The sequence below is a fragment of the Myotis nattereri genome (assembly GCF_964212035.1).
Source record: "Myotis nattereri genome assembly, chromosome: 9".
Taxonomy (NCBI): Eukaryota; Metazoa; Chordata; class Mammalia; order Chiroptera; family Vespertilionidae; genus Myotis; species Myotis nattereri.
Window position 1 is genome coordinate 2918344 of NC_138084.1, and position 26455 is coordinate 2944798.

General features: G+C 66.1%; 1 protein-coding gene across 6 annotated transcripts; it reads right to left on the bottom strand.

The window, feature by feature from the left end:
• Positions 1-558: 558 nt before the first annotated feature.
• Positions 559-21197, bottom strand: RAB3IL1 (RAB3A interacting protein like 1; the record flags this gene model as incomplete). 6 transcript variants are annotated; one of them, XM_081099718.1, is made up of 11 exons in its annotated part: positions 559-1568; positions 2501-2567; positions 4888-4987; positions 5402-5514; positions 5598-5726; positions 6101-6247; positions 7114-7332; positions 7859-7936; positions 8454-8549; positions 8910-9162; positions 21000-21151. In XM_081099718.1, 11 exons carry the CDS (start codon positions 21149-21151, stop codon positions 1486-1488), a joined length of 1437 nt encoding a protein of 478 aa, XP_080955844.1. In that variant the 3' UTR covers positions 559-1485. The 6 variants fall into 6 exon arrangements, with proteins under 6 accessions (XP_080955844.1, XP_080955847.1, XP_080955845.1 ...); XM_081099721.1 differs by lacking the exon at positions 21000-21151 and adding an exon at positions 18760-18886 and having other exon boundaries at positions 6101-6196; XM_081099719.1 differs by lacking the exon at positions 21000-21151 and adding an exon at positions 18760-18886.
• Positions 21198-26455: the final 5258 nt, after the last annotated feature.

Below are 26455 nucleotides of genomic sequence, written 5' to 3' on the forward strand. Positions count from 1 at the left end.
GATCATGGGGCCAGAGTGTGTTCCCATCCCTCTCAGCTACTGTTTGGGCCTGACAGGAGAAGTGCCCGCTATCGGAGGGGCAGGCAGAGCAGGTCTGGAGGGTGGGGCCTGGGCCAGGCCTCTGGAATGTCACTCGGTGTTTCCCTCGCCCTGGGTGTGACTGAGTCGGGGAACGGGCGCTGGGGGCAAGGACGGGCAGTACCAGGCCCCAGCCCTTCCTCCTCCCTGATTGCTCCCATGGTCCCTGCCTGTGCTGCCGGCAGACATCACCGGTCAACCCTGCCGCTGTCCCGTGAGCGCCAGGCAGCTGGACTCTGGGCTCCAGGCTTCCTTGAGACTGAGGCAGGGAGACTGGAGGGGACCCGCCCAAGGCCCTCAGGAGGCACCGCAGAGCCAGCCATTCTCCCCACAGCAGCCGCTCCCCAGGGGAGAGGACTCGGGATCCTCCCCCAACAGCCCACAGCCCCACCCGAGGCGTCTCCGCACAGCCACCCTGCAGGATCTGGGCTTAATCCGGCGCACGAGGGCCGGTGGGCGAGGAAAGGATTTGGTTTCGTTCCTGTAGATGCCCGAGCCTTGGCCCGAGCCCCGGGGCACAGGAGCGGAGGCGCCTGGCTGCCCTGCTACCAACAAAGGCTTCCTTTATTAAATAGAGATGCGCTGCATTCCATTCAGAGGCGGAAACTGGACGTGGTGAGGGATGTGTCCAGGGGGTAGCCGGGTCCTGAATGGGCTGTGAGGGGTGAGGGGGGCTTGGGGCCTGCCTGTCCCACCCCTGTCCTGTGGGCAGGGCTTGGTGACCTCGGTCCGTGCTGTCTGAAGGGCCACCCTCAGCTGAAAGCAGGCTCGGCGCCTTGAGGCCTTGGCTATGCTTTGCTTTGGGGGAAAAGTGCCCCGGTCCTTCCAGCGGCGGTGGGGGCAGTGCCTCCCGGAGCAGAGGGCTCAGAGGGGCAGGGGCAGGGGCAGGTCAAATGGGAGGGGCCTTGTCCATCGGAGGGACTTGGAGGCAGTTCTCAAGCTGGTGCCAGCTGGCGTGGAAGTCCCTGGCGGCCCCTCCTAGCACCACTGCCCTGTGGGCACTTGGGATGGGACGAGGGATGGCCACAAGGGGGTGCTGGTGTGCAGGGCTTGGGAGCTGGGTGGGCAATGCCAGGAGACCAGGCTGCCCAGCAGCCGCAGGCACCTGCAGGCAGCGGCTCCCGGAACTGGGGCGGAGGGTGCCGGCCGCCCCAGGGGTCCCCTCGCGAAAGCTGAGCCCCCGAGTGCGGGTCCGGGTCCTCGGTCTGTGGTGCCTTCCAGAGCCTCATGGTGGCTGTGCCGCTGGGAAGGGAGAAGGGTCATCCCGTGAGGTTCTGTCTTCCTGGGATGGCGCGTGGGACCGGCTCAGCACGCCTCCTCGCCTGGCCATTTGTCCGTCTGTGCAGCTTCTGGCTCAGGGCTGGCTCCCGCACCGTCTTCCCGTCCGCCCGTCGGTCCTGGGCCAGGCTAGGCCTCCTGGGGGAAGAAGCCCAGCTTGGCCAGCGACATCTCCTTCCGCAGCCTCGTGACCTCCCAAAACATGGGCTCTGCTGCAGGCGGAGAGAGGGCGGAGAGTTGGTGACAGCTCAGGGTCACCTTGGGCCAACGGCCTGGCCCTCCCCTGGCTCTGGGCAGGGCAGTGAGCAGGCACTCTGGGCTCCCCGTCCCCCAGGACAGATGGCCTCGGCGAGCGGCTGCACTCTCCGAGGGTGGGGTCTGAGGCTTTGCAAACTGCTGAGCGCACACACGTGAAGGGGCTGTGCTGCCCGGGGAGCAGGCGGCGGTTGCTCCCACGGCCGGACACAGATGAGCAGGTGCACATGGCCACACACTCGCAATGCCTTCCTTCCTCACCTCCCAAGGCCGCGCCGGGACCTTGAACAGGGCGCAGGGCCCCGTGCCAGTCCACGCAGCTGGAAGGAGGTGGCCCCTCAGGGCTCAACCCTGGCCTGGCTGCGGCCTTCCCGGGGGACTTGGCCCCCACAGGCTGGGGGAGAGGCGCACACTCCAAACTGGTTCAGGGACTCTTGGGGAACCAAGTTTGGAGGAGCGGGAAGCTAGGCTATGCAGGATGGGGGGAGGGGGCAGGGGTGCCGGAGGACCCGCTGGGCAAGGGCACAGGGGGAGGCCCAGGTTCAGGGGCCATGAGAAGGCCGCGCCTGGAGGAGAGGGGTCCCCGGGGAGGCCCCTCATGCAGGTTCTCAAACGCCAGGCCAGTGTCAGGGAGCTGTCCCTGCAGGCCCTGGCCAGGGAGAAAGCAGTCAGACCAGGTGGGGGTGGCATCAGGCTAGCGTTCCTGGTAAAGCGGGGTTCAGAGTGCCTTCTGCAGCTCACATCAGCGCCAGGCGTGCTGGCCCTTTCCTCACCCACAATCTCCCCCTCACGGAGTCCTGGCCAGAGACAGGGACTGCAGAAGCCTCGGACCAGCCCCAGCCCCAGCCCCCAGGACGCCATCCCCCGTCGGCCACCAGGGGGCGCTCACCGTCCTGCCGCACCAGGCCTTGCTGGATGTAGCGGATGTAGGTGAAGAAGTTGCACACAGCAGTGATCTGTGGGAAGAAGGGAGGGGCGGGGGGGGGGGCGGGGGGAGGATGTGACCGGCCAGTCCTCAGACTTGAGGTCCCTCAAAAGGCAGGGCAGATCAGAGACCAGAGCGGGACCCCCCATGTCCTGTCCCATCAGAGCCTGAATCGAACGGGGCTGGGCTGTTTAACAATAGCAGTACTATTATGACTTGGACTAAAAACAATAGCAGCAACTCGCATTTAATCAAGGGCCCACCGCCAGGGAGGCAGCCTGCTTCCCATGCCCTTGTTACGGGGGGAAATGGAGGCTCCCAAAACGAAGCCAGCCAACAACCGTGGAGGTCACAGAGCCAATCCTGGCAGAGCCGCCCACCCCCCGGGGCCAGCCAGGCCTTAGCCAGGTGCTCCTGGTAACGCCAGGGAAGACTAGGGGATCGGAAGCCACTCACCTGGCGGCCCTGGGTCCCCATGCCCGAAGCCCCAGCCAGGCTGAGGCCTGCTCTGCCCCCTGTGCTCAGACCCGGGGGGCCTTGCCACGAGGACTCTGATACGGTAGAGAGGATACTGCAGGTCCCTCCCCAGGCTGGGGCCCATCTCCCCGATGCTGAGCGCGCTGGCTGCTAATGGCTCATAGGTGCCCCTCTGCCAATGGCTACCTGGCATGGGGGGTATAAAAGGCCAATCCCCTTGCCTCAGGGTGGGACCCACTCAGCGGCAGCCAGACCCCAGCCACGGCCACACCCCGCTTCGCTCCACCGCCCCCCCCTCGCCTGTACCCCGTCCTGCCGGCCTCTCTAGCGCCTGAGCCTGGCACGTTCCTCGGAGGCTCTGCCTTTAGGGACGCCCGCCCTGAGGCAGGACGGCAGGGAGCAGCCCCCACTGGACGTCCAGCCCTCTGGGGAAGGGGGGTCCAGCATGTGGGGGCCTCAGACGGGGCATGGAGAAAGTCACAGGGAGGGGACCTGCTCTTGCTGGGCCCTCAAACACACAGGAACCCTTGGCAGGGACAAAGCGGGTGCAAGGGGGCTGGTGGCCCGGGCACAGGCAGGGAGGTATGAAGAGAGTGTGGCCAAGTGAGGGCACCAGCCCAGTGAGGCCAGAATGCGGGGGGCGGGCGGGACTGGCGGAGGTCGGGCAGGAAAAGGCCAGGTGTGGCCCGTGGCCGGTGGCCCCGCGGGAGGCTCGTGAGCAGGGACTGGCGGGGAGCACGGGGTTCTGGCCCCAGGGCTGTGCTTGGGGGACAGAATTCTTCTCCCTGTGGACCCCACATGCCTTGGTCTCCTCCGGACGGGACAACATCCTCAGGGACCACAACCTAACACGTCCCCCCTCCTCATCTCCCAGGCCAGAGCGGGCACCAGGCCTGAAGGAACCAAGTCCTGAAGGTGACTTGGCTGGGCACGGGGATGTCCGCGCGTCCTTCTGTGGACTCAGAGCGGGGAGACCCGGCGGTTGAGCGGCCCAGGCACACCCCTTCCTCTCTAAGGTTCAGACTCCCTTTGGGGAAATGAGTCAGCTCACTCCTGGGGGAGTCCCCACTGGGACGACATGCTCGGGTGCCCTGCGGAAGCTGATGGCACCAGACACGCTGCCCGCACTGGCCAGCCTGCTGCCAAGCTCCTTCTCCATTTCCCCTACAACTCTCTTCACCGTCCATGAGGGGACGGAAGAGTGGGGACCACCCCACATTTACCCCCAGCTCGGTGAGCCCCCCCGCCCCCCGCAATCAGCCCGGTCACACGGCAACAGGGGGCAGGGTTGGGAGTCCTAGAGGGCCCCCCGCCCCGCGCTGACGGCGGGCTTTGTGACAAACACACCTCAGGACCCTCCCAAAGCCAGGGCTGAAGCCAAGGCGGGCGCAGGCGCCGGGACTGTAGTCTGACCTCCAGGCCACTGCCTTCATCCGGGTACATTAAACAACACAGGTGGCAGGTGGCCCCCAGGATTACGTCTTGGCTAGTGAGACCACGGGCACCTAGTCCTTCAGCCACAGAGGCACCGGGTTCCCCAACGGCCACATGCGCTCGGGAGGGGACCCCAATCTCCAGAAAGGAGGCAGCCGGCGCCCACCTTGGCTGCCGCCCAGGAGACCTGAGCCGGGCGCCCCGCTAAGCGGGGCCCAGACTCCTGACACGGGGAAAGGAGAATGAATGGGTGCTGGGAGCCACGGCGCGCATGGTGATTTGTTTTGCAGCCAGAGCAAACCAGGACACCTGGCTGGGCTGTGCGGCCCGATCAGTCCCCGCACCTCTCTGAGCCTGCCCTGTGGGTCAAGGCCGGGGCCCAGAGTCCCAGCCCAGGGGGCCCCTAAGGAGCCAAGCGATGCTCTAAACGGGCGACTCACCCTGGCCCGGGACGATGGCGAGATGTAGTAGTGACTCTCGGAGTCCCCGAGCCGGATTCGGTGGCGACAGGCACGGGCCAACCCGCTCAGGGCACATGTGCTGGGGGAAAGCAGAGGAGCCATGGGGCCGCTGGGCTCACCCGCCAGCTCATGCGGGGGATGCGCAGCCGGGAGAAGGCGCGGTGGGAGGGGCAGCAGACAGACATGGGGGCGACCTGGCGTCCTCTCCCCAGGCCCAGCCTCCCAAGGAGCCCAGGGCCAAGCCAAGGATGGAGCAGGCAAGAACCTGCTCCCTGGGATGGACACCCCCAACCCCTCCCCTTACCCCTCGTGGGCGGGAGAACATGGGCAACCTCATGCCAGGTGTACCGAGGTGCCCCTGTACCCGGCCCACCCTGCCCACCCCGGGAGCCACCCCAGAGCTCCCTCGGGCAGGCAGAGCGCGTCCTCCCTGGCCAGGCCCTCGGCAGGGCCGGTGGGGGGAGGGCAGGAGGGGGGCGGGAGCCAGCCTTACTTGGTGCTGCCGTATTCGGCTGCGGCCGCCTTCACTGTGGGCGGGGTGTGCGAAGCCACGGGCTCGATGGTGAGCGTGTTGTCCTCCACGGCAGCCCGCACCAGTGCCGAGAGCTGCGCAGACCAGGGCGCGGTTGGGCGGTGAGGGCGGCCGGGCGGAGGGGCTGGGCCCGGCCGGCTGCCCTCTGCCCACTCACCTCCTGCACCGTGAAGTCCAGGCAGGGCCCCACGTCCTCGCGGTACACCCTTCCCAGGAAGGGGCTGTTCTTGTCCAAGGTGGGCGACTCCCTCCAGGCCCGGAACTCCGCAAACAGGGTGGTATCTACCTGCGGGGCAGGGAGCGCGGTGGGGCGGTCAGGGAGTGGGGGCCCAGCACGGCAGAGCCGGGGATGGGCAGAGCCGAGGAGGTGGGAGCAGGGAGGACAGGGTAGGCCGCAGCATGCGGGGTGTCCCAGGGCCCCCGGGAGAGCCCAGCCCGAGAGGAGCTCCCTGGCGCCTCCCGCTGCGGACACACCTGGTCCAGGCCTCATGGGGAAGAACCCCGCCTCCTCCAGGAGGAAGAGCTGGAGCGACCCCACAGGCACCCCAGGCCCCGCACACGCAAGCACGCGCACACGGGAGGGAACACGGGGCGCTCGGGTGCATGCAGAGTGAGTGAGGCAGAGGGACGGGGGGGGGGGGGGCCCTCTGGAGCCATTACCTGTCGGGAACAGGAGAGAGAGGTAGCGGAGGTGGGGGCTGTGGGCTGCTCCCCAGGCGGGAGCTGCCAGGCCGGCTCGTAGGTGAGGTGAACCGCCTTACTGGGGACCACACAGAGGAGCAGGGACAGGAGGGGGGGCAGCCCGGGCTGGGCAGGCGGGGCCAGCAGGGCAGACAGACGGCAGGTGCACGGGACAGAGGAAGGAGCAGAGGTTAGCGATCGGCCAGACGGCCAGAACTCAGAAGGGGGACGAGAGGCCCGGCTACGCTCCTCCCCGGACGCGCTGAGACACGGGACGGGGTGGGGTTGGGGGCCACCTGGCCATCGGAGACCCCAGGAAGCCCGATCCCACTGGAGCCCTCGTGGGCGCTTGCTGGGTACAGCCTCAAGCCTAGCTCCTGACTCCACGCTCTTCGATTCCTCTGCGCCCAGGAGCTCCCACACACCACGTGAGGAAGCCGAGGCACCGACAGGTGCCCCCCCCTCCTTGCTCGAGGACCCACGGCCAAGGGCATCCTAGGCCATCGTCCAACCTGAAGCATGTACTCCATGCACCCAGCTGAGGAGGGAGACAGCCCCTCAAAGGCCACGCTTGTCCCGGCACCACAGCCAGAGGGTCCCGAGGGCCCTCAAGTGCAGGGGAGTCACAAGGTAGTCCCGGCCTCAGGGCTGCGGCCACACGGGCCCAGGTGGCCTCCACAGAGGCCCAGCACTGCCGCCGGAGGGCAGGCATTCGGCCCGAGGCAGCTCGGTGCAGGGACGCCGCCTAAGGCGTGGGGATGGGGAGGGGTGCCAGGCCCCCAGATCGCACACCGGGAGCTGAGGGCCATAGGTCTCATTTTACAAGGAGCTGCGCAGCGCTAGTGGCCAGAGGTCACAGACGCCCAGAGAGGGCAGGGCAGGCTCCAGGCCAGGGAAGGGCGGGGTAGGGGGGGTGTCAGGCCTGGTCCCACCGGGCCCCATTGCCTGCCTGACAGTGGGACAGTACCCATGGCCCGCCCTCCGCCCCTCACCTCTTTGCCTTCCTTGTCCGGGGTGAGGATGTGGCCTGCAGCAGGGCACGCGATGGGGCAGAGGGCGCTGCTGGTGCTCTTATGGCGCAAGTGGCCCTTGCGAGGCCCGGCCTTGGTGGGGCTCAGCAGCTGAGGGTGCAGCTCGCGGTTGGGAGAGGCGGGCGTGGACGTGATGACCAGTGTCTTCAAGGCTGTCACCTCCGCCTGCAGCATGTCGATCTGGCCAGAACGAGACGGCTGCCGACCGTAGCCCAGGGTGATGCCCCCGCCGCCCGCCAGGCCGGCCAGGACGGCAGCACACAGCACCCAACCCCACCAGGTGCCCACACTGTAAGCGGCCTCTGTGAGGTGCCCCTGTCAGGGAGCTGGCCTCCCACGGAGGGGCACCCACGCGCCGGGACAGCCCAGCCTCCCATTTCACAGACACACAGATGGGCCCCGAGACAGGAAGCTACTTGCCCAGGCTCACACAGCCAGACGGAGGTCCCCGCTTTGCTGTGTGTGTGTGTGTGTGTGTGTGTGTGTGTGTGTGTGTGTTGGGGGAAGAGGAAAGGGGGTGACAATGACCGTGGATCCTCCCAGCCCCTGGAAGGCTCCAGAATGTCCCTGTGGCACCGGGAATTTCAGTGGTGGAATCGCGGCCCCACCCTGTGGGCCTCCGTGTGCCCACCCCTGGCGCCCGCCAGGCTGTGCGGGGTCTGACTGAATGGGGGGGCGCGCAGGCCCGGGCCGGGGTCGGGCTCACCTTGCCCCGAGCCTCTTTCAGCTGCTTTTCTGAGGCTGCCTGCTTTGTGTTGGCTTCTCGAACCATCTTGTGGGCTTCCTGGGAAGAAGGCAGTGGTGAGGAGCTGATGGACGCCCAGCAGCCCAGGCCCATCTGCCCTCCGCCACCAGCTGCCCCCCGCCCGCCAGCTGCCCCCCGGCCGCCAGCAGCCCCCCGCCCGCCAGCTGCCCTCCGCCACCAGCTGCCCCCCGGCCGCCAGCCGCCCCCCGGCCGCCAGCCGCCCCCCGGCCGCCAGCCGCCCCCCGCCACCAGCCGCCCCCCGGCCGCCAGCCGCCCCCCGGCCGCCAGCTGCCCCCGCCGCCAGCTGCCCCCCGCCCGCCAGCTGCCCCCTGGCCGCCAGCCGCCCCCCGGCCGCCAGCAGCCCCCCGGCCGCCAGCCGCCCCCCGGCCGCCAGCTGCCCTCCGCCACCAGCCGCCCCCCGGCCGCCAGCCGCCCCCCGGCCGCCAGCTGCCCCCTGGCCGCCAGCCGCCCCCCGGCCGCCAGCAGCCCCCCGGCCGCCAGCTGCCCCCGCCACCAGCTGCCCCCCGCCGCCAGCTGCCCCCCGCCGCCAGCGCACCTCAAACAGGCTGGCCGTCAGCTCCTCCAGCTCCCGCTCCAGCTGCTCCCGCACCTTGGACAGCCGCTCACACTCCTCATCCTTCAGCTTTAGCTCCTGGGGGCACCAGGTGGGTGGCTGTCAGCCCCCCGGGGCCCTCAGGCCTGACACTGGAGCGACCAGGTCCCCTTCCAGGGTCATCTTGGGGCGGGGGGGGGGGGGGGGGCGGGGGCTGAGCTTGCCTCTGCTGCTCTAGTTTATGAGGCATTTTCCATTCAGCTGCTGGCAGGAGGGGAACCCGGCTGCCAGTGCGTCGGGGCCTGGAACAGGTTTTTGGGGATCCCCCTTCTACAAGTCACCCTAGAGCTGCTCTGTCCTTTGTTTGCACTCCCCCGCGCCCGCGCAGGCCTTGACAGGTGCCTGAGGCCTCTGGGCATTCGGGGGCGCCCCAGCTCCCCCAGGTACCCCGGCCCCCACCTTCTGGGCTTTGTGCAGCTCCTCCTTCAGGAACTCGGAGCCCTTCTCGCGGATCTCCATGGACGAGCTGCGCAGGCGAGACACATCCAGCTGGGCGGCGGCTGGGCCCTCCTCGCCTTGGGTCCCCTCCCCTGCAGAGGTCTCCGCCAGGGCTCCCGGGGACTCCCTGCGGCTCTGGCAGGAGCCCACGCTCTTCCAGGAGACCGGGACAGCTTCGAGGGGCGGGGGGTGGCCCTCGTCCGGGTGGGGCTGGCTGCGAGGCAAACAGCAAACATAGGATGCAGTTCTGAGACCTCGAGAGCAGAGCCCAGGGACCCACCCTGGGCAACACACCTGCCTGCCACTCTGGCCTCGGTTTCCCCATCTATAAAATGGGGATGACGGCACCAGGGTTGTCACAAGGGCAGAATGGCCAAACACAAACTATCTTGGGGGCAAGACTCCTTCATCTGTGTCCACCGCAACCACGCCAGCCCAGGGCCTAGGGCTCTGTGTGGCACACAGTAGGTGGTCAGCGCCCAGTGGGTGCTTGGCTCTGGTTGTCCAACAGGTGACTGTCAATTCGTCAGGGCTGAGAACCTGAGTTTCCGCCTCCGTAGTGTGTGGACAATCTCCATGGTCCTGCCTCAAGGGCCAGTGAGTGCAGAGAGATGTGCATACAACGTGGGCACACAGGAGGCACCTAAGCGGGAACTGCTTCTGTTGTTACTGTTAATGCAAATTTTATGCAAATGAAGGGCGGACCAAAGAAGAAGGACCGGCCATGGCCAGCAGGGCTGAAGCAAAAAGGTTCTTCAACCACCAGGCAAGGCAGACCCACTTCCTGCCCCGGGACCCAGCTCTCCCTGGCCTGCCTAGTGGCCTCCCCCACCCCTTCTGGCCTCAGGACCCTCCCTCCCAGAGGCAGTGTGGAGCGGGGTGGGGGGTGGGGTGGGGGGGACCAGCCTCTGTGACCAATCCACCACACTTCCCCTCCAAGAGGACCCTGGGGAGGGGGGCAGGGAGAGGCCTTAGCCAGCGGTGCTTTGTGCCAAGACAGCACCTCTGGACTCGCTCACTCAGCAAAAGCTGGCGGCTCCTGAGCCAGCAGCTTCCGAGCGGCCGCGGCTGGGCTGAGGGTGGGGGCTGGGCCAGGCCACGGCTCACAGTGCGGAAGTGGAGGGAGGGGGCCAGAGGGGCCCACACAGGAGGGAGGAAAGACAAGGCCAAAGAGTCAGTGAGATTCGGGATTGCTGCAGAGGACGCTGAAAGGCAAGGCTGGGGACCGGCCTGCTCTTTGTCCTCCGGACCCTGGGACTGTCACCAACAGCCCCGCAGCCTCAGTTTCCCCCAGGGTCACACAGAGGAACTGGCATGCAGGGATCCCAGCCACGAGCCCATTCCTGACCCTTCACATGGCCCTGTCCAGCCAGCCCGCCCGCCCAGCCAGCCCTCTGCTTTGGAACCGGCCCAGCGTGTGGCCTGGAGGTCTCAGGGCTGGTCCTGCGGGCGGAGACACGGGCCTGTGAGTGGAGCAGAGCACACCGTCACTCCCTCAGCAGTGGGCGCGCCAGACACGATCTTCCACTTCCCTCGCTGAGAAAGGGTTGGAAGGGGGTCCCTGGGGCCTGCGGGCTGTGGCAGTGCCAGGGGGCCCTGGCCTGCAGCCGGCGTCCCGGGACATACACTCGCTAGACTCGCCCAGGGGTGCTCTGCCCACGCCTCTCCTTCCAAACTCTCAACACGGCGTGGCCCTGTCCCCGTCCTCCAGACGAGTGACAAGGCCTGGCCAGGCCACAGAGCGAGCTGGTTGGGGGCAGTGCTGGGACAGCTGGCCACGTCCTCAGCCCAGGCCCAGCGCCCCCAGCGGGTGGGTGTGAGTGGTGGGATGGGCGCTCTGCCCCCGGGCCAGGACCACTGGGCCCAGGGGACTCGGAGGCTCCTCCGTGGCTGTAGCAGGGAAATCTGACCACATTCCTGCCCCAACGGCCTTCCCAGCCTCCGCTCAGGCCCAGAAGCCCCCCCCCCCCAGCCCCCCACGGGGAGGGCCAGGGCTGGGCACGGTGCAGCGGGGGGCAGAGGCCAGTGGTGGGCAAGTCCAAGGCCACGCCAGACTCCGAGCTGCAGCCCAGGGTGCACGTGAGCCCCTGGAATGTCACGGAAACGCCCTGCACCTGCTTCCCGCCTGTGGCTGGGGGTTAAAACCTGCAGGAGGTGCACTGACAGCTAAAGGGCCAGTCCCCGGACACAGCACCAGGGAAACGGTGTGCAGCCCACAGCCACGTTTGGCAGACACGTCCACCCCACGCCGGCCAGGCTCTGGGCCCCGCAGCTGGAACCCCTGGCCCCGGAGAGCTGCGCCCTCTGGCAGTGCGGAGGTCAGGGGCCCGGCCCTAGAGCCGGCGGGGGCAGCAGGCCCTCCTCGGGGCTGCCCACTTCGATAGAACGAGCAAGAACCAGACCAGAGGCCAAGGGTGGGGGTGACCCACGGGGACAGCACAGGACACAGACAGGACCCCAGGCCTCAGGCACCCAGACGCCATGCCTTTCCCTCTGCAAGGCCCACCCGCCCTGTCCCACGGGCCTGCCCAGGAGGAGCGGCCGCCAGCCCCTCCCAGGAGTGCCGAGCACTTCTACCAATGTGGCCTGGGCCTCGCCTGCTGGTCCCAAGGGCACGGCGGGGGTGTGGCTGGACAGTCCCCCATCATTTTCCCAACAGGCCCTCACTGCAGCCCGCTGCCAGGGGATGGGACCCTGTCCTGCCACCGGAGGAGACAGGAGGCCCCGAGACAGTCTCTGCGACACCCCCTCCTCCCTGCCCCCCTCCCGGAAAAGCCCAGCGCACAGCCTAGCAGCTGAGAGCGTGGGGACAGCAGGACCACCCTGTGGTCACCAACTGTCCAGTTGTCCAGTGCCGGGGCCAGGGGGCAGGCGCAGGAGCAGGAGCAGGAAAGGCCCACCCTGTCCCGGGAGGGAAGCTCCAATCTGAGGACCCTCTTCCTCCCACTTCCGGCCCGAGAGGCCAGCTTGGTGACTCAGAAACTTCAGGCTAAGCAGGGACCCCGGCCCCTCCCTCCTCGGGTCCAGCCCAGGCCAGAATCCCTGCCCTGCGCACACTTCAGCCTCCGCACAGGCCGGTGCCTGGGTGTGAGCCCCTGGGTGGGGAGGACACGCCCTCTCAGGAGCAGGGGCTCCCACGGAAGCCCTTCCCTGTCTCCCCCTCAGTCCCCGTTCCCCGCGGACACAGAGCTCAGCGTCCAGGATACGGGCCCTGGGAAGGTCTGCTCGGGGGGCAGGAGCCGGGAAGAGTCAAGGTCACAGGTGGGGGGCGTTTCCTCGAGCCCCGGCAGTTCAGATAGGAACGGTGCCGCGGGGTCACTTCCCCTGGAAGCTTGCTGGGTGGGGGGAATGCAGCCACCGCGCCCCCACACCCCATCCAGGCCGCCCAGGAGGGCCGCGGGCTTCTGTCCCCAATCACAAAAACGGGCCAAAAAGTGAGGACCCTGGATTCGATGGTCCCGTCACCCAGCAGCCCCACGGGACCAGAGGCCACTCCTGAGGCCAGAAGGGCCCAGCCGGGGTCCTCTGTGCCCCCAGCCCCGGCCAGCCCAGCTGGCCACACGGTCTCTCTGCCCAACCTCTGCCTCTGCAGCCTCCGGTGCCCAGGTCACCTCTTTGAGCCAAAGGCCCTGAGCTCATGGGCGTAACAGGTCCGTTAAACAGGCAGTGGTGCTGCCAGCGAGGGAAGCTGGAAACTAGGGGAAGAGGAGGCCTGCAGGGCGCTGGGACCTTCCCTGCTGCCTGGGGCCACCAGGTCCGCAGGAACCCACCCGGGCTCCAGGCACGGGGCCAGGTGGAGGCTCACGTCCTCAGCAGAGCCCAGTCAGCCCCGAGGGCACTGAGGCCGTCAGTCAAGTGACACTGGTCCAGAGACAAGACTCGGAGATCCCAGGACAGGCGTCCGTGCGGGCTCCCTGACCAGCCCCCAGCCCAGCCGGGCTCATCTTACTGGGGGGCCAAGTCTTCAGCTCCAAACCCCAGCAGGTGGGAACCTTGAGCCCCCCACCACGCGGCCCGCCCGCCCCGGGATGGAGTGGAGGGTTACGGCGGCTGCCGATGTCACCGTGGGGGGGACCCTCCTTCGGCCACTAAGGGAGATGCTTTCCTCATCCCGGTGTGGACACGAGATTCAGAGAAGGATGGCGGCTTGGCCGGAAGTGGCCGGGTGGGAACTGGACCAGAGTGCGGGCACTGGTGAGTCATGTGACCTGTCACCCAGAGAAGCCCCGGGGGAGGAATGGGCTTTCGGAGAAGTGAGGCAGGATGCAGACGGGCTTTGAGGAAGTCGGAGACGGTGCCTGGTGCCCGAGCGGTGGTGGCAGGGGCTCCACCCACGGCTGCTGAGAAGCCAGGCGGGCTCTGAGCTAGGAGGGGACACGCGGAGGGGACACGCGGACACAGATGACCCTGAGAGGGGGCTCGTGGGAAGACCAGGAGCTGGACGGGGGTTGGGGGGAGGGACAGAAAAAGATAGACATTGCAGCAATTAATGAATGTGATCGAAACCCAGGGAATGAGGCGAGCAGTGGTACCCGTGGCAGGAACGAGGAGCTGGGAGGGGTCTTTCAGGGAAGGGAAAGGGGGTGGCTCAGGCATTTGGGAAGTGGCGGCTGGAGGAGGCACCAGGCCAGAGGGAGCAGCCGCAGCCTGAGCCTGGATGAGGGAATGGGGGTCAGAGGAGGGGAGGCCAGCCAGCCAGCCTGGGGACCCGAGAGGAGCCCTGCCAGGCGGTGGAGAGGTGGGGGGATCCAGTAGAGGGGGACAACGCTGTCATACATGGGACAGAAGAGCAGGACTCTGGAGCTGGGGTGGGGCCTGGCCCACGGCAGGAAGGGGGAAGCAGGTGTGCGCACGGGAGGGAGGAGGAGGAGGAGCAGGGGCAGGGGATGGGGTGGGGGCAGCCTCGGGATGCTGAGGGAGGTCAGGACACCTGAAGCAGGTGGGCCAGGCCACGCCTCTCCCCGCCCGGCCCAGGCCTGTGAGCCCCACGCAGCCCCGATGAGGCCAACCAGCCGGGTCTCCACTGAGCGCCTGCACAGGCCTCTGCGGGCGCAGGGCAGGACCCGCACGGGCCTCGGGACCACCTGTCCGGTACGAAAAGAGCCTGACACCCAAGACCTCAGGCATCCAACGCATGCACAGCGAGTCCGGGGTCCAGACGCGCTGGCCACGGCACAGCAGGAGAGACCACCTGCTGAGGGGAAGGGGCAGCAGGGATTCCTGCGGGCTGCCCGGAGGAGGCCCCCGAGGGTGGCGCCACCCCCTCCCCTGCTCCCGCGGGAGCCCCAGGCCATACTTGAGACCGGTCTGGGGGAGGCATTTGAGATCTTGCCTCCTGGCAACGTGGTTAGTTTTTCTCAAATAAAATCTTACAAAAAAAAAAAAGAACTGGCTCAGAGCTGAGTCTCCCGTGACTTAGGCCTTCAGGCAAGAAGAGCGCACGGCGCCAAGCCCTCAGGGTAGCCAGGCCAGAGCAGTTAAGTACTTGCTCAGAACCGCTCAGCCCTCTGCAGCCCTGCAGCTCCCCTGCGCCCTGCCTACTGCAGACGCACGCCCTCCCTGGAGTCCAGGGTTGGGGGGGCCGCTCATCCCCTTTGTGCAGCCCCTCAGAGCCCATAGCTCGCTTAGCTGAGGGCTACACCGATGTCATGTGGCCACTAGGCAGAAAACTAGCCCAGACTCCAGCCTCTGGCCTCTGCTGGCCAAGTCCCAAGTGCCTAGCACAGTGTGAGCGGCAGAGGTACCCCAGATGCTGTCCTCGCCCCATCCCCTCAGAGCAGGCGTGGTGCCCAAAACTATAGATTTGGGGCCTGTGGGGGGTGGGGGGGTGCAGCCAGCTTGGGGGCAGCTGCCTCTGGGTCCAGAGCTATGGCCCATGCTCAGAGTCCCAAGAGAGAGGGTGCAGCTGGGCCCCTGCAGAGTCCTGACCCAGCACCTGCCCTGGCTGGAGCAGCAGTCACCCCAAGAGCGATGCCTCAGTTCATCCTGCAGATGAGGACGCCAGGATCCTCCCGGTCTAGGAGGCAGGACCCCATGAGTTCCCATGAGTGACAGGGCCACACGCACAAGCAGCTCGCCGGAGGTATGAGGGCAGCGTGACCCCCACACAGGGTCCCTCCAGCTGCTGCTGGGGTCTGGGTGAGCTTCAAGGGCGCCAGGCCCCAATGGGTGCTGGCAGCTGGGCCCCTGATCTGTCCATCCCTGCCTCCAATATCCAAGTGAGGGGTCCATAAAAAGGCAGTGGTCAAGGTAACCCCAAAACCCTGCCCCGCACTCCCCGGGCACCCGGCTCCCCATCCTGCCCCCTCATGCTTTCCGTCTGCATTTAGGAAGCAACTACTTCGTGTCCGGATTGTTCCTGGGAATGTGGCAGGGAGGCTGGCGGGGACCGTCCCCAGCACCTGGGGTAGTTAGTCTCCCCCATTCGGTCCTTAAAGAGAGGGGCCATCTCCCGGTGGCGCCCGCCCGGCGGTCGGTCCAGCCCTGGCTTGGATGCCTCCAGGGCCTGGATCCCTCCCCACCCACCCTGCTCATTGCACCTGGAGGCCCGGGGGAGGGAGACATACTCTCAGACAGGCAGCAACTAGCGGCTGTGTTTTGCCGTGGGCACACCACGTTCCCTCCAGGCCAGGCTGCTCCTCAGGCACAGTTAACCCCGGGCAGCCTGCCTCCCCTCCCCAGGTACCACCAACGCCCTCCACAATCTCCCTAAACGCAGGCTCCTTCCCTCCAGGTGCAGCTCCAAAGAACACGCGCTCCCTCTAAGAGTCTCCAGACTCTCACCCCCGCCGCCTGCGTCAACTTAAGAACCAGGAGGTCACGGTTCGACTCCCGGTCAGGGCACATGCCCGGGTTTTGGGCTTGATCCCCAATAGGGGGCGTGCAGGAGGCAGCGGGCCAATGATTCTCTCTCATCATTGATGTTTCTCTCTCTCTCTCCCTCTCCCTTCCTCCCTGAAATCATAAAAATATATATTTCTTAAAAAGTCTCCAGCCTCTCTACACATCCCCCCTCCCATCCCAGGAGCCCACTCTCTCAGTCCCCCCCTCCCCCTGGGATGAAGCCTATTCCTCCCCCAGCATCTCCACTCAGGCTGTGCTGGGTGCCATGAACTACCAGTACCAGAGGACCAGCACCGGAGGACCAGCACCGGAGGACCAGCACCGGAGGACCAGCACCGGAGAACCAGCACCGGGAGGACCAGCACCGGAGGACCAGCACCGGGAGGACCAGCACCAGAGTACAAGCACCGGGAGGACCAGCACCGGAGGACCAGCACCGGGAGGACCAGCACCGGGAGGACCAGCACCGGAGGACCAGCACCGGGAGGACCAGCACCGGGAGGACCAGCACCAGAGTACCAGCACCGGGAGGACCAGCACCGGAGGACCAGCACCGGGAGGACCAGCACCGGAGGACCAGCACCGGGAGGACCAGCACCGGAGGACCAGCACCGGGAGGACCAGCACCGGGAGGACCAGCACCAGAGTACCAGCACCGGGAGGACCAGCACCGGAGGACCAGCACCGGGAGGACCAGCACCAGGAGGACCAGCACCGGGAGGACCAGCACCGGAGGACCAGCACCGGGAGGACCAGCACCGGAGGATCAGCACCGGGAGGACCAGCACCGGGAGGATCAGCACCGGGAGGACCAGCACCGGAGGACCAGCACCGGGAGGACCAGCACCAGGAGGACCAGCACCGGGAGGACCAGCACCGGGAGGACCGGCACCGGGAGGACCGGCACCGGGAGGACCAGCACCAGGAGGACCAGCACCGGAGGACCAGCACCGGGAGGACCAGCACCGGAGGACCAGCACCGGGAGGACCAGCACCAGAGTACAAGCACCGGGAGGACCAGCACCGGAGGACCAGCACCGGGAGGACCAGCACCGGGAGGACCAGCACCGGAGGACCAGCACCGGGAGGACCAGCACCGGGAGGACCAGCACCAGAGTACCAGCACCGGGAGGACCAGCACCGGAGGACCAGCACCGGGAGGACCAGCACCGGAGGACCAGCACCGGGAGGACCAGCACCGGAGGACCAGCACCGGGAGGACCAGCACCGGGAGGACCAGCACCAGAGTACCAGCACCGGGAGGACCAGCACCGGAGGACCAGCACCGGGAGGACCAGCACCAGGAGGACCAGCACCGGGAGGACCAGCACCGGAGGACCAGCACCGGGAGGACCAGCACCGGAGGATCAGCACCGGGAGGACCAGCACCGGAGGATCAGCACCGGGAGGACCAGCACCGGAGGACCAGCACCGGGAGGACCAGCACCAGGAGGACCAGCACCGGGAGGACCAGCACCGGGAGGACCGGCACCGGGAGGACCGGCACCGGAGGACCAGCACCGGGAGGACCGGCACCAGGAGGACCAGCACCGGGAGGACCAGCACCGGAGGATCAGCACCAGGAGGACCGGCACCGGGAGGACCAGCACCGGGAGGATCAGCACCGGGAGGACCAGCACCGGGAGGACCAGCACCAGGAGGACCAGCACCGGGAGGACCAGCACCGGAGGATCAGCACCGGGAGGACCGGCACCGGGAGGACCAGCACCGGAGGACCAGCACCGGGAGGACCAGCACCAGGAGGACCAGCACCGGGAGGACCAGCACCGGAGGATCAGCACCGGGAGGACCAGCACCGGGAGGATCAGCACCGGGAGGACCAGCACCAGGAGGACCAGCACCGGGAGGACCAGCACCGGAGGATCAGCACCAGGAGGACCGGCACCGGGAGGACCAGCACCGGGAGGATCAGCACCGGGAGGACCAGCACCGGGAGGACCAGCACCAGGAGGACCAGCACCGGGAGGACCAGCACCGGAGGATCAGCACCGGGAGGACCGGCACCGGGAGGACCAGCACCGGAGGACCAGCACCGGGAGGACCAGCACCAGGAGGACCAGCACCGGGAGGACCAGCACCGGAGGATCAGCACCGGGAGGACCAGCACCGGGAGGATCAGCACCGGGAGGACCAGCACCGGGAGGACCAGCACCGGGAGGACCAGCACCAGGAGGATCAGCACCGGGAGGACCAGCACCGAGTACCGGGGACCTGGCCTGCTGCGAACTCTCCAGCCGGCGCCTCCCCGGGGCTGCCCTCACGCCCGCTGAGTTTGGGAGCCTGGTCCTGGGACCGTCCATCTGGCCAGGTCCTTACAGGAATGAACCCAAACACCCTCACTCCGCCACATCCCGCCCAGGACCTGGTCTTTCCATGGGAAAGAGGCAGAGTCTGCCCAGCTCCCTGAGAAGCCCAGGGCCTTTCCAGGCGGCCAGGGCCAGGGCGGGACACCCTGAGCGCCAGCGAGCAGACAGGGTGCTGAGGGGGCCCCACCCCGCACCCTGAGCCCTGCCGGGCCCAGGAGCCCAGGCGGAGGCTCAGCAACTTGCAAGCGACTTCGGCAGAGACCAGCCCTCTTCCCAGCGGCACCGCTTCCCAAGGGTGGTCCTAGCCGGGGGCCTCCTCGGGTGCGCACCCCGAACCCCGATTCACTCTGACTCACCCCCGCCCCCCGCGATGGGCTAGAGGAGTTGGCGCTGTCACGCAGCCTGGGACGGTCTGCCACCGCCTTCCACTCGCTGCCCCCCACTCGCTGCCCCTCCCCCTCCCCCTCCTCCCCGCGGAGTGTCCCCATCCCCGGCTGAGAGGTGGCGCTCCGTCCCGGTGCTGGGGACACAGCCCCTCCCAGTCGGGGGGGGGGTGCAGACCCGGCAGGGACCCCGACCTTCCCAGCCAGGAGGCAGCCGCGCCCGACCCCGCGCAGAGCCGCGAGCGCGCCGGGACCTACCCGCTCCACATCCCGGAGCCTCGAGACCTCCTGCGCCGCGTCCCCGCCGCGTCCCCGCCGCCGCCGACCCCGCCCGCGCCGGCCGCCGGTCCCGCCGCCGGTCAGTCCCGCCCGCAGCCTGTCCGTCGGTCCGGCCACCGCTCGCGCCCCGGCCCCTGTTCAGCCCGAAACCCTGCCCTCGGGGGTCACGTGGCCCCGGGGCGGCCGGGGGACACGTGCCCGGCCCCGCCCTCCGCCGCCGCAGGGCCCGCGGGACTGGCCGGTCCGGGCGCGGGGAGGAGCCGGACCCATCACCCCGCGGCCCGCGGGGCCCGCGACGCTCCCGGCCCCTGGGCTCCAGCCCCGCCGCCAGCCCCGCCGCCAGCCCGCTCCGCTCCAGAACCCGCCGTGGCCCCGGCTTCCTGCTTCCGACCGGATCGCCGCGCTAGGTCAGCAGACACCCTCCCACCGGCCACCGGCCCGAGTCCGGCCCCGCGCGCGGGGACACAGCACCGTCCGGCCTGGTGGGCCCGGGACAGACCCCAAAGCGCGGTCCCAGGCAGGAGCCACCTTTGGCCCAAGTCGCCAGCCCTCATCCTGGCCCACAGGCTTCTCTCTGGAGGAATGCCCCCCCCCCCCCCAACACACACACACACCCGCCTGGTCCCACAGCCTCTGCAAAACTCCCTGAACCCCAGACCATTGGCCCTTCTGCACATCGACCTCCCTGACCTTTGCTACCCACCCTGAGCTGTGACCATCGCCTTGGCCTCAACTTCAACCTGGGCCTGATCCAGTGACAGCACAGCCCTTCCTCTCCTCTCCTGGGGACCATGGCTCCCGCCCTCCATTCTCGGGGAGGCCTGGAAGGAGACACTTCCCTCCGGACGCTGCCAGAACTCAGGGCACTAGTCCCCCAGCCCCACAGGGCCCAGGCTTGGCTTTGTCAGGTCTTCATCTGGGGGCACCTTTGTACTTCATTCATTCAAAGTACAAACTGGGGACCTTACAAGAGCGGGGGACCCAAAGGAAACGGCCAGCCACAGGCTCTGTCCTCCTCGGGCTCCGGGACGGTGGGTGGGGAGCTGGGGGGATGGGGCCGTACCCTCAAGCCCCCCACGTCCAGGGCCACCACTTGCCCAGGGCACACCTACTGCTTAGTGAGCTGTGTGTTTGTTCAAAATAGAAAACAGGGTCCCTTCCTCGGTGTGCACAGCCCACACCAGGCTCAGGGCTTGCCGAGCGGAGAGCAGGCCGGGCTTCATGCCTGGCTCCCTCCTTCCCTCGTGCCCTTGGCCAGCTCCTTGGACAGGGAGCCCCTGGGGGCCTCCTCTGGGTGAGTCCCTCCCAGAATCATTCTGCCCAGGCCCCCCCCAGGCCCTTCACGCTGCAGGCCAACTGTTTCCAAGACTCTGGTTCCCCCAGGACAGGGACCAGCTCCTTCCTGGTGCTGGGTTGCTCCACCCACCCCAGCCCACCCCACCCCACCCCACCCCACCCCAGCCCAGCCCAGCCCAGCACCCCAGGGTCTGGCTGAAAGCAGATGTCATCATGTTTGTTGATTGGAATCCTCACCAAATCTGCTGTCTTCCTGGTCCTAGCTCTGTTTACTGTTTAGGGGAAGGGGGCAAAGATGACACAAGAGGAGCTCAGGGCAGGACCCTTCCCCTCCATCCTCACAAGCCCGGACAGGAGACAACCCAGACAAGGGAGGGACGGGGTGGAGGGTGTGCAGCCCAGGGCCGTGGCTCCAGAGGAAGAATCCTCATGTGGGGGGGTGGTGGGCTGTGGAGGTGCTTGAGCGAGGCCTCAACAGGCGAGTGTGGGGTCACCATTGTGGGAGCATCGACACCCCGATTACTAAACAAAAATATCCCATCATCTGTGTACCCAGTTATCTGGGACTCGCAGGCTCACCAGCTTCTCCCACAGCCCAGTAAGCTCTCCTGCTCAACCGAACAGGATGGGCTCAGAGAGGGTAAGGAACCTGCCTGATGTCACACAGCCAGAGGCCAAGGGGCTGAGAGCCGTTTTACCAGTTTCCTGAAAACACAGCCCCGAAAGCACTGGAAGCTACCGCTGCTCGCTGCTCGCAGTCCGGCGGCAAGGGGTGCCTCCCAGGTGCACGAGAGAAATAGAGCCACTGATCTTGTCAGAGGCCCGTGAAGTCCCTCCTAGTTCCGGGCCGGTCCCTGTGCGCAACTTGGCGTCTAACCCTCCCCAGCCCCCTGGAGAGGGGCGAGGTCCCAGGTCAGGCTTACCTGTCGGTGTCCCGGGGCTCCTCTCCCACGTTCCCCTCCAGCGCAGGGCCCAGACCTGATGGGGCATAGCGAACAGTCCCTGAGCTCACCGCCAGGTACACGGGGCACCTCCCACGGGCAGGGCACCTGGTGCATTCCTCAGGGGGGTCCATGCCTGGAGGCCGGACCAGGGTCCCTCTGGAGACGCTGGGCAGGTGCAGAGCCTCTCCCCGCCCCCAGGCTCACGCTAACCTTTGCTATCTCTGCCAAGCAGCTGAGGGAGGGAGGAGCCTCAGACAGGCCTCTATCTCCTCAGACCCGTAATTATTAACTCCTGTGGCTCCGCAGGCCCCAGAAAATGCTGGGGCCCTGCTCCCTGGGCTCCGGGCCTGGGAAGGGGAGCCCTCAAAGCCTGCGGGAGCCACCTCCCCCTGCCCCAGGCCCCAGGCTTCAGCGAGGCCCACAGCGAGGCGGCCGTTCCCTGCTTGCCCGCGTGGGCAATGGGCAGCCTGGCCGGCCCCGACTCTCTCCATCGCTGGCGGTGTGGCCTTGGGTACGGCCCCCTGCCTCCCAACCCTAACCCCTGGCCTGGCCTCCCTGTCCCCTTCAAACCTTTCACCATCAACAGGAAGGGACAGCTCAGTGAACGGTCAGGGGCGCGGGCCTGGAGTCAGGCCGGACTCAGCTCCACCCCCAGACTACGAACCTCTGGACACATTAGGCTCTCTGTGCCTCAGTTTCCCCCACTGTACAGCGGAATCTCACCCCCTAGCTGCTCCTGCCCAGATATGCCCTGCCACCTCCCTTTCCTCACATTAACCCTGCTTCCTCTAGTTTGCACCCCATCCCACCCCGTTGATAAATTTCTCTTCCGCTCATGCCCCCTCCTCCAGGGAGCCTTTCCCTGTGAATTGCTTTCTTCCTCTGCGGGCGTGGGGCTCTAGCCCTCAGACACATGGTGAGCGCCCCATGGTGCTGGGGACACCTCAGGGCGAGCAAGGCTGGCAGACGCTCATCGCCAGCCCTCGGGGCCCCTCCCGTGGCTCACGGCCAGCCTCAGTCCAGCAGGAGGGGCTGCATGCTTCGCCCCTCTCCATCGGTCTGAACTGGAATCCTAGTCCTGCCACACCCTGGCTGCGTGGCCTTGGGCAAGTCACTTAACCTCCCGGGGACTCAGTTTCCTCATCTATAAAATGGGAACCTTCTGCCCTGTGATGCGGCGAACACCTCAGAAGGTACGATCTGTGAAGTGGCCGCCACGTTAGAGACCGAGCTTTCCGGTCCCTTCGCCCCTGCTTCCCTCTCTTTCCGGTCAGCCTCCAGTTCCCGCTGGGAGGGGCTGCCCGGCGCTAGCAGTCACGCCCTGCCCGCCGCCTCCCGCCCACCCGCCCGCCCGCGGATAACAGTATCTCCCGCTCGGCCTTCAGGCTCGAAGCTCTCAGCTTAATGCAAACCAGATGTGGCCTCCCTTTCCTGGCGGAGAATTTTCCATGGCCTGCTCCCACCCCCTTCCTGTTTTTGCTCCTCACTGATCCCCTGCGAAATTCTTCGGTGCCCCCACCTTCCTCTGCAGGGCGCCCTCTGGGCCCACCTGGAAACAATTAATGGAAAACAGGATGTGTGAAAAGGGGGGTCTCCCCGTCGCCCCAACATGGCAGGAGGGGAAGGGGCTGGTGACACAGTATGTGAGAGGTGGTCCCGCCCTGCCAGGCTCCAGCCGTGGGGGCCAGGGGGGGAAACTGAGTCAGTTGCTTTGGGAAGCGTGTAGGAAGTGTTACTGTTCTCTGGGCATGCGGCACAGCTGGGGCAGGTGGGGCCTGAGCGGGTCTTGTCTGGGGCTGGGACTCCTTAGGAGAATCCCAGCCGGAGAGGCCACACCCCTCCCTGTGGCCGGTGAAGCAGCTGGAGACTTTCCCTGTCACTGGTGAGCGGAGGCTAGCGGCAGCGGCTCTGACACTGCCTGCCCATGGAAGCTGCAGCCAAAGTCACCTCGGGGATGCTCTGCATGCTCTCTCAGCGCCCTTCCCCCTCCCGCCCCAGGAGCCGAGTCACGAGGGCGGCTCCCTGGCTGCTCAGCCTCCTCCCTGCTCAGCGGTGAGCCAGGGGTGCACACCGGCAGGCCCAGCAGCCCTGACCTCCCCCCGGGGGCCAGGCCTCGGGAGGGGGTCTCGGGCAAGCCCGTGAGCGCCAGTGCACCCCTCAGGGCAGCCAGGGCTGCCCCTCCCTGTCCACCGCTTCCTTCAGCCCGGGCTGGGAGCCTGGCGCTGGCGCCCTCCCTCCGCCAGCTGTGAGTGTTTGGACAACTGGATGGAATGTGTTTGGCGAGGAGAGTCCTGCCTGGGTCCCTGGGCTCAGATTTCAAGAGGGCGGAGGAGAGGATGCGGGCTCCAGGGAGAGGGGAAGAGGCTCAAGAAGTCAAATGTGGGCTGGAGGCTCCCCTCCCCGGCCTGTCCGACACACTGCCCGCCCGGGCTCAGCGCGGCGGGAGCTGGAGTCAGGCCCCGGCCGGGGAGGAAGGACAGGAAGGCAGCCGAATGGTGTCAGATGGTCGATAGGGCCACCCTGGTGAGGTCAGGCCCCAGGGACGGGCTGGGCTCCAGGAGGGGCCCGGCACAGGACAGCACTTTGAAAACATTAAGCTCCCACGATAAGGATTGTTCTATGTCCCCCCCCCCTTTTTTTTTTTTTACAGATTGAGCAACTGGGGTGCAGAGGGGACAGGCATTCTCCCCAGGTGGGGGCAGAGCTGGGCTGGGGTGCAGGCTCCTGATCATAAGCTTGCTCTTCTCCCGTCCAGACTGTCCCCACTCTGACTCCCAGACCCAGACACCCCACCCCACCCCGCCCCCCAGCCAGTGAATTGTCGTCATCCCTGCTCTTCCCCAAATGACCGCTGCTCAAGTGCAGTGCTCGGTGCTCTGGGGTCACAGAGAGAACACACAGACCCTGGGCTCCCCGCCAGCACTGACCGGCTCGGACGAGGGCGGAGGCCCTGAGAGCCAGGATGTGTAGCCGAGCTCCCACTTCTCCGCCACCGCCGCCAGGCCTCCCGGAGCCCCTCACTCCCCAAGGCTGGGGAGTGTAAACTGGGAGGACCACCCATATCTGTGGGCACCGATCGTCAGGCGCAGGGGGTGCTGGTGGACCCCTTTGCAGACGGAAATGTTTCCCATTGACAATACCTTTAGAGCTCAATGCAGAAAGGAGAGAGGAGAGGCCTGTGGGCCCAGTGGCTGCGGGCGTCCCACCAAGGTGGCCGCGGGCCTGGGCCGGATCCCTCGGGTGGAACCTGTTGGCTCACTCCCAGCTCCCAAGCAGAAAACTCAGCTCCTGTGGAATTCCAGACCCGGCCAGACCCCCAGGGGCAGATGTGGCTAGAGAGGGAGGGTCGGACATGCCCCTGCCACAAACCCCTGGGGACGGCCTTCCACACGGCAGAGCGTGGGGTGGGGCTGGGACCACGCTGGCTTACTGGCATTTGATACCAGACTCAGTTCACCCTCAAAACCACCCACTGTGGTCCTTCTTTGCCTTCTGTTTCCATATTAAAGGTGAGGGAACTGAGCCCGGCCGGCGTGGCTCAGGGGTTGAGCGTCAACCTGTGAGTCAGGAGGTCACGGTTCGATTCCCAGTCGGGGCACAAGCCCGGGTTGCGGGCTCCATCCCCAGTGGGGACCGTGCAGGAGGCAGCTGACCAATGATTCTCTCTCATCACTGATGTTTCTGTCTCCCTCTCCCTCTCCCTTCCTCTCTGAAATCAATAAAACTATATTAAAAAAAAAACCAAAAAACAAAAAAGGATGAGGGGACTGAGACGTGGAAGGGTTAAAGAACTTGGCAACAGAAACCAAGCGACGGGTTTAGGATGTTAACCCAGGCTTGTCTGGCTCCAAAGCTCATGTTCTGACCCCTCCAGCCTCTGCTCTTTCGGGCGGAAGGGGAAGGCGGGGCCTTTTGGAGAAAGGAGGGCTTGAAGAAAGAACACGGCTTACATATGTAGAAATGAAGAAAGAGAAGAAAGCCATGGAGGCTGGGCATCCTATGCAGAGGGCACGTCGGGAGCAAAGGCGTGGAGGTGGGGCGAGCAGGGCACATGGAGAGAGAAGCAGACCCGTCGCCCGGGGAGCTCCAGCTGATTTGGGGACAGCGAGGAAAAGGCTAGAGGGGCGGGCTCGGGACGACGCATGAAAAGCCTAGGGGTCAAGTGAACGAGTGTGGACTTTATCCCAAAGGCTCCAAGGAGACTCTGAGCAGGAGAGCCCTGAGTTGGGGAGATGAACTTGACAGCAGCGCGCAGGACACTCATCAAGGATCCAGAGAGGGACGGATTTTCTAAACTTAGAAGCAATCGAAGAGTTCTCGAGAGAAAAATCAATAGGTCCGCTTACATTCGAATTTAAAACTTCCCTGTGCTCCTCCCATCTCCAAAAATTAACCAACATTAAAAGGCGGATAGCCTGGGGACCATATTCCCAGCCAGTGGCAGTGTGAAGATCTTTACTATATAAATAATTCACAAAAAAAACAATAAGAAAAAAAATGCTGGGAGCTCGATAACACACGCTCATTCATTCATTCATTCATTCATTCAGCAGCTATGTGATGAGCACCTGTGCCAGGTGCCGAGGGGATGGTGGTGGGCGAGTCGGGGTTCCTGCACTCCTGAAGCATACAGTTTGTGGGGGGGCAGTCATACATCTAATTACAACACCGTGTGACAGGCACAGGGTGGGAAGGACCTCCAGGAATCCTGAGCTAGACTTGGGATCGGGCACCTATTCCCAAGAAAATATTGGAAGGGGGACAATTGAGAGAGATGAGTCTGGCAAGAGCATCAGGGCCTAGGTCCCAGGGGGCCTTGTACGCCAGGTAAGTTGTTCGAACTTTATACTGGAAGACAAGGTGGCGACCCTGACGGGCTTTAGCAGGAGCGTAATATGGAGCCATGACGTTGCCATGACTCCAGGGATGTGTGCGGAACGGAATGGAGAACTTCCGCTTCTAGTGATGTGGTGGGCTTGGAGCCGTGGGGACCTCTGCAACCACAGAAAAAGAATATTCCGGAAAGAGAGGCCATGATTCCTCAAGGCTCTGCTGTCTACCAAGATCTCCAAAGCACTTCCTAACCCACCAAAGACAGTGAGAGTGACGCTGAGAGGTGAGCCAGGAGGAGGAGGGCGAGATGAGCCTTGAGCAGCTCCCCTGAGCCAGGGCCCTCAAGGAGGGCCGAAGTGCTCCCTGCCGGCCGTGCCCCCTGGCTCCTGGCAGAAGCAGAGGCAGATACCCTTGGAGGAAAGGGTCCAGCTTTAAGTCTGAAGGATTCCCATTGGTTAATATGAACCAGTGAGCTCACAGTCAGAAAGCACCAGCACAGAAGGAGGGTGGCCCCTCTGAGTAAGAATCAGCAGAAGCAAAACCCAAGAGGTTGGCATGCTACGGGACTTCGGGGATTCGGGTCCTTAGACACCATATGGAAA